Source organism: Stegastes partitus, unplaced genomic scaffold, assembly GCF_000690725.1.
Source record: "Stegastes partitus isolate 25-593 unplaced genomic scaffold, Stegastes_partitus-1.0.2 Scaffold695, whole genome shotgun sequence".
Taxonomy (NCBI): domain Eukaryota; kingdom Metazoa; phylum Chordata; class Actinopteri; family Pomacentridae; genus Stegastes; species Stegastes partitus.
In genome coordinates this window covers 352,413-359,941 of record NW_007578426.1, presented here as the reverse complement: position 1 = coordinate 359,941, position 7,529 = coordinate 352,413, and the positions used below count along the sequence as shown (strand labels likewise).

The following is a 7,529-nucleotide window of genomic DNA, read 5'->3' as shown; positions in this document are numbered from 1 at the left end:
GCTACATCCATCTTATACACACCGTCTATGTTCGCTGTGCAGCCTTTCCAAAGTTTCCTTCAAACTCGTTTGGCAATTAAACTGTTGATGCGTCTGTAATAACAACCTGATAATATTGCTCACCGGGGCCATTTTTAAACAATACCTTTACCTTGTGCATGTTGCTGCTCATAATTACAGATTTTCTCTCAGGTAACATTTTGAATGCAGGATTTGTCATGCAGTGCACCGAATGCAGTGTTCTTACTTAAGCAAAAGATCTGAATATTTCTTCTGCTGCTAGACTGATGATCTGACTTACATACGACAAAAGGAAACCATCCTTCTAATCCCCTTGTTGCGTTCTTTTTCCACCTTTTATCTCACTTTCCTGGCTCCTCCCTCTGTCACCGCCCATCCCCTGCCTTTCTTCTGTCAGTCTCGTCAGACACCTGAAGGCGAGTTCCTGCCTCTGGACCAGTGCGAGTTGGACGTTGGTTTCGGGACGGGAGCAGACCAGCTCTTCCTGGTTTCACCGCTCACCATTTGCCATGAAATTAATCCCAAGAGCCCCTTTTTCGACCTCTCCCAGCGCTCTCTCATGAACGAGCAGTTTGAGATTGTCGTCATCCTCGAGGGCATCGTGGAGACTACAGGTGAGTAATCTCTCCCCATCATCCCCCTCAGCTCTTTGTATCTCTTCCCACTCTCGTTGCTTCTCTTCTTCACTCTCCCCACTCCCAATCTAAATGTAAATTCCAATATCAATATCAACCCACATAACACACCTGTCTAATAGATACTCGTAATCTCGACTGTGTGAAATCTTATTTTCACACCTTCCCAGTCCTGAATATTTGAAGAACTGGAGGGCTGGGGAGAAAAAAAAAAAGTGAGCGTAAGAACAACATATGAGAATGACATCCTGATTGAATTATGAGGGATATTTTATTACGGCAGAATCGGTTTATGCCCACTCCATGCATAATAAAAGCCTGTGGTCATAGATGCGTGTGTCACTTTGATGAATGAGGTGGGTTTTAGTAGAAGTTCCACTCCATTTTTCAGATGACAGCTGAGAGCAGGGAAAACTCGAAGCTGCCGCTGTAAACTTCGAGGCAGCCATGCTGGAGTAGCCTCAGCGACAACACCGCTCTCTCTGCTGCATATTTAACGGAACGTATCGGACTTCAGGGAAGAATCAAATAAATCCATCCCCCCTCTTTTCTTTCCAGCTCTGCCTCTATCCATCCCTCACAACCCTTCGTGTGCCGCCGCTGTAGGAGAAAGCAGAGAGCTGAATAGGCTTAAAGCAGGAGGGAGGATCAGCGGGGAAGCAGAGAGGCAGGCAGGCAACACGGTCTGTGCTCTGGTGATAATACCATTAAATCAGGGTGCAGCCAGAAGTTTAGTGTCGCAGTGCCAAGGAGGGAAGCCCTGCCGGTGTCACCTTCAATGGTCCACAATATCCTGTCAGCCTCACACTAACGCACAGCCCATTAAAGCAAACACATTAACGGCACATCCAGCTGCTGCTGACACAGCTGCTCAGCTTGTTGATTGTCTCCCCGTCTCATTTCAATTATTTTTCAACCAGACTTGACACATCACCACGCAGCGGCTCTAGTACTTGTCAGTTTTAGTTCATGTCTGAAAGGCATTGTTTTCGGTTTTCAATGCCGCGACGAAACTGCATGAAAAAAAAAACTGCAACAGATCATCAGTTTTTATCAAGTTTGAGTGTAACTTCTTTGTTGAGGAAAAGGCTGACAACTTCATGTCTAATCAGTTCCAAGCCATCATCCAATCACTTCAGCCCTTATTTGAAAAGTCCAGTTGGGACCACATGAGCATCTTTGGTCTTTGGATGGAGAAAACGATTTTCTCCACTAAACACCGAACGATTCTCATTTGATCCAAACTGGACTACGATCCAAACCTACTACGATCAAGTGTACATAGATTAATGCAAAAAAAAGAAGAAAAAAAAGGACGTCATCTATAGGGGTCCCACTATAGACCAAAGGAGATCTATCCATCCATTAGCTACAGCTGCTTTATCCTGTAGGGAGTCACGAAGGGCTGGAGTCTATCCCAACAGACTGACACCTACACCCAGTACCGTCTTTTATCTTCAACACTTCAACAAAACTACATAAGAACCAGCAGCAATTATCAGTTTATTGGCTTTAGATGTAACTTCTCTGTTGAGCAAAAGGCTGACAACTTCATGTCAAATCAATTCTAAGACACCATCCAATCACTTCAGCCCCCAGATGGAGAAAATTGATTTTCTCCATCCAAAAGTCATTCTCATGTGACATCCAAATAGACCCAAAACCTACGAGGACTAAATGCATATACATTTATGTTAAAAGAAAAAAGACTTGATCGATAAAGGTTCCAGTCTAGACTCAAGGACATCCATACATTCATTAGCCAGATACGCTTTATCCTGTATGGAGTCATAGATGGTTGGAGTCTATCCCAGCTGACATTGACACCTCCAGTCAATTGAGCATCACGAAATGACCAATTTTAAATGTCTTTGGATGAAGCCAAAGCCAATGCGAGCACAGGGAGGATGCATGCATGCTGGCCAGCAGGGTTAAATCCAAATCGAACCCTCTTGAAACAAATCGACGGCGCTAACTACTGCACCACTGTCCTGTCCAAACCTGAGGGCAATTAGACGTAATCAAGACTGTGGTCAACACAAGCAAACACAAAAATCAATGCACAAATCAGAGATGCACCCAAACAGTATCATTATCAATATCATTGGAAACCGATGCAACTCAAGTTGGGGTCAACCAATAATTTTCTGAGTTAGATGACCTTTGTAGGTTGTAAACATTATTCTGATGGTTTTCGATGACTAAATAATGTTGATCATTGCATAAATTTGATATCATGTGGACTTTAAACTGAAAATTCTGCTTTACTTGATTTAAGACGAAATTTGTGTTGAGATAACAGAATGAAAATGTCTTTATAACTCTTCATAACATAACTAGGATTTCAAGTCTCCTCCACTGTCTTTACACGCCTGGAGAATTTCAGACAGTAAAGAATGTAAATAACTCAGTGTACTTTGTTAATTGAACATGATTTTTTCAGAAGTTGTCACAATTCAAACACATTGATACATTTTCCTCCAGTTGAACATAAAAATCATTTAAGTGTAGAAGAAGAAAGCATAAAATCTAAAACAGCATTTGACTAAATGACAATTATTAATAGAACTGAAAATTAGAAAAGACTTTTATTGTAAGAATTGTAAATATATCCCAAGATTGCTCTATTTTAATAGATAAAACACTATGGAGGGAATGCTTAACCCCCCCAACCTGGATTAATTAATTAATATTACTTTGTGAAAATCAGTCTTCCCTTTGGCATAAAGAGTTCTTTCTATTTTATCTCAGAAAAATGCTCAAAATCAGATCTGATAATCGGCTGATTAACATTCGACCCCAAAGCTTGAGCCCTGGTTTTCAATTTCTTTGTAAAAACCAAGCAGCACAGGATGCGTTAAAAGAGGAAACCACTGCACAAATCACTGTAAACCAGTGAGCATTGGGTTGTTGGCATTTCATTTTATTAACACCCTTTTCATTTAGTCTGATATATGGACTCTGTAGGTTACACTTTTGGTAATGTGCCAATGACACACACTTCTCTTTAAGAGTGTTTTATTCAAAATCTCACTCAGTAACAGAGCTCAGATGCAAATAGAGTCGAACAGAAATGGAAAATCATCATTATGCACTCTGTAAACAGTGCCAGTGAAGGCTACTGCCAGAGTTTTTACATAAAGTCTTCTTCAGGGACGCCCTGCTCGCTGTCTGCCAAGTGTTTGCATAGTTGTGCTGAGGGCTTTTATTTTTATGCAAGATGCAGTCAACATTAACCAGCTGGTTGAATACCCATATGATGCCCGGATGATGAAACTAAACTGGCATGCCTGTCAGGCTCTAAACCCACCAGCTTCCACTGCACTGGTACTTACTGCCTTCGTATGCATCCGCAGGAATACAATCATTCTCCTGCTAAGAGAAGAAGATACAGCTGGAAAATGATCCCCGACTCAGTATTGTAATTAAAGCTAAGCCTCTGGGCTAATTGGGGATAAAAATGACCTTTGAGTAGATGTAGGACTGTTGAAGGTTCTCTGTGGATGAAGATGAGTGGTGAGCCTGGAATAGCAGCGGGCTATGACATAACACTGCTCATATCATCCCTCAGAGGGACGGGATCAGACTCCTACTCCTCAGCTAACTGTAGTGTTTAACAGAAAAGCTCAGGTTGTAGCAGAGTTACTGGATCAGAAAAAATGTGGCCTAAGTGCTTATTGATCGCAAAGGACCGCCAACCAAAATCCAAATGTCAAGAAAATTATTTTACAAGAGCTGAGGTCAAATGGAGAGGGAAGAAAAATGTATTTAACAAAGCTGGAATTATTTGAGCAGACATGCAGGCACCAGTATTTCTAGAAAATTGTTGCATTTCTTCTCAATACATTGTCATTAACTCTCTCAACCAGAAGCAGCTTCTGGGTGTTTTTTTGGTTTTTTTTGGCTCCTGTTGAATTTTTACTACAGTGGGCTCATTTTTCACTGCACTATAAAGTCCTGCACCTCTATGGAAGCACCACCACCATGAATAGAAGGAGAGAGGACTTAAATATGTCATTTGTGAGGTATTACACAGTTATAATGATATGAAGTCTTAAAAAAAAAACTTTCCTGAATTTTTGTCACATGACTGATGGTTGCAGCTGAGTCACTAATGGCCTCCAGGTTATGTCATGAAGAGCAGAATATTTTCTTTTTTCTTTTTTCAGAATCTTATTAGCATAAAGAGTTTACTTTGGCTGATTATAGAATTTGCAGAATAAAGTGATTTTGAGAAAATATCACAGTAGTAAAGTTTAGATTAGCTCATCGCAGATGTGAAATTCAAGGCAGATGAAATTCAAGACCATCACAAAGTTCAAAATCTGATAATCCTCTTAGTTTTTACAATTTCTGACTCTGATAAATGGTGTATTTTTTTCTTCTTCTTAAGACAGCATGCCTGTTAAACCACAAGTTACAATAACGACATGACAGGCCCAGGACCAGGACCTTTTGCTCCTGCCATCGATGTATTGATGCCAGAACATGGCGCTGGGCGATTGTTAATTATGTTGATTTGATTTAAACTGGCAATTATCACAAGCCGCGCTGATAACGAGCGTCGCTCACCTCTCACCTACATTCATGGCAGAAAAAGTGAGCAAACAGAAACTACAGAGGCATGAACTCCAGAAAGGAAAAACAACATAAGATTGTACTTTTTTTTGTAAAGCTGTCCTTCATCTCGTGTAATATTCCATTTCAGCACATTAGAGCGAAATCAGAAAGACATGAAGTAGTAGGTTGTAATGTTTTTGCGGTTGCTTCCATGAGAATGCCACGTTTTTAAATTCCTTCTATGTGACTAAATGGAACAAGATGATTGCACAGAAGGTAGCATGACAACGTCTTCACAAGTAATAAAGCAGAGAGGAAACAGAGATAATAGGAGGGAGCGCTGCCCTTTCGCATTCCGCCTTATCAGCCAATAATTGTTTTGCTGCAACCTCATTTAATGGCAGCTATTAAATCTATTACTCCCCTGTCACTCTCTTCCAGGTATGACATGCCAGGCACGTACATCTTACACCGAGGACGAGGTCTTGTGGGGCCACCGTTTCCTGCCGGTGATGTCCCTGGAGGAAGGCTTCTTCAGGGTGGACTACTCTCAGTTCCACAGCACCTTCGAGGTACCGACGCCGCCGTACAGCGTCAAAGAACACGAAGAGAAGAACTCACTGCCCTCGCCTTTATCCACTCCAACCCCCGCACTGACTGAGAGCCACGGCGCCCGACGCGACCGGGTGTTTTCCGTGGACTGCATCAACACCTCAGAGGAAAGGGGTCGCCACGGGGGCGCCGGGGGTCGACTGCCGAGCAAACTGCAGAGGATGAGCTCGTCGGGGAAAGAGGACCTGCAGAGGAAGGTTCTCCTGCTCACCTCCCAGCACTCGGAGAAGGCCTGCAGCACCGGAGACCTGCCGCTGAAGCTGCAGCGCCTCATCTCCTCGCCCGGACCCGAGACCGAGACTCGGCTGCAGCTCAAGTCCTTCAAGGTGGGCTTCGATCCGATGACCCAGTCCACCGGAAACCTGTACCAGCAGAGCCTGCCGCCCACGCCGTCCCCGGCCCCGGTCCCCATGCACAGCCCTCTTCTTTCAACTGGGAGGAGGCTGGAGGACACTCTGCCACCAAAGCTACGGAAGATGAACGCTGACCGCTGAGAAAACAACAGACTAAAACTTTCCTCCACACAGGAGGAAACCCACAAGGCCTCAGAGGTGAACTCTACCCTGGGAGGCAAAATCAGACGGTTCACTGACAATTTATGGATTCGTTTTTTTTCCTTGAGACTTCACTGGAATTACTGTGACTTTTGTGCTTCATAGCAGAGGCATTCATGCAGGCTTTGTTACACACAAAACGACAAGAAATCTTCATGCTTAATGCAAACTTGATCATCCTGCAAGAGGTGTGCATGTATACACTAAATCCATTGTTTAATGTATGCACAACTATAACTTAATAGCCAATCTTAGTTTTATCTAAATATAAATTATATTAAGATGATAATAAATGCTGTTTGATCTTTCTCTTTTCTTGTGTTTTTATTGTTGTCACAGCAGAAGTATTTAAGTTATGACCTGAGTGAGTGCACAGCTGTGAAATATCACTTAAATGTCAGATGACTCAAAAATTTAGCATCAAACCTCGGTAATGGCATCATTTCTAAACAATGAACAATCAAGTCTATATTGAAAATATAGGTCCCAAAGTAGAAATCCAATGCGACAAAAGTGAATAAATGTGTGATTACTGTAGTCCACCTGTGATGACCATTCACCCGTAATTGCATGAACATGGTTATAAAATGAGCTGAGACCATCAGAACCTTCTCAGTCTTGGATCTATAGACTGTGTCTGTCTGCATGCCTTCATCATGGCTCCACATTGAATTAAATTGCAGAAGGAACTAAACTAAAATGGGATTGTTAGACTTGACAAAGACGAAAAAGAATATAGTAAGATCTGTAATCAACAACAAAGCAGTTGAACAAAGCAGTAATCAGGAGGTATAGAAGGAGCTGTAGTACCACTAATCAGAGGTGCAGTGGTCGTTCGACTAAAATGATGACGCAGACAGTGAACTATATGCGCAATTTAGGCCAGAAATGGAAACAGGCAAGTGCTGTAGACTTGGTCAGGGGTTATAAATGAAAATTTGAATTTCTGTGACAGCTCAAACAGTGTACGGTACAGTACATGACCACTATGGACAGCATCCGAGAAATTAAACATGCTTAAGCACAAAATTACATAATTTAACTTCACTGTATAGCACGAAAAGAAGAATATCAGAGGCACATTCTTTGATCAGATGAGATCAAGATAAATGTTCAGCTCAGATGAGGTCCAGCATGTTTGGTGTGA

General features: G+C 42.2%; 1 protein-coding gene across 1 annotated transcript; it reads left to right on the top strand.

The window, feature by feature from the left end:
• Nucleotides 1–418: 418 nt before the first annotated feature.
• LOC103363853 (G protein-activated inward rectifier potassium channel 1-like) lies at nucleotides 419–6,322 on the top strand (the record flags this gene model as incomplete). The annotated part of the gene is made up of 2 exons (XM_008290793.1): nucleotides 419–635; nucleotides 5,658–6,322. Coding segments are annotated over 2 exons (882 nt in total), but the record flags the coding sequence as incomplete, so codon positions are not given.
• Nucleotides 6,323–7,529: the final 1,207 nt, after the last annotated feature.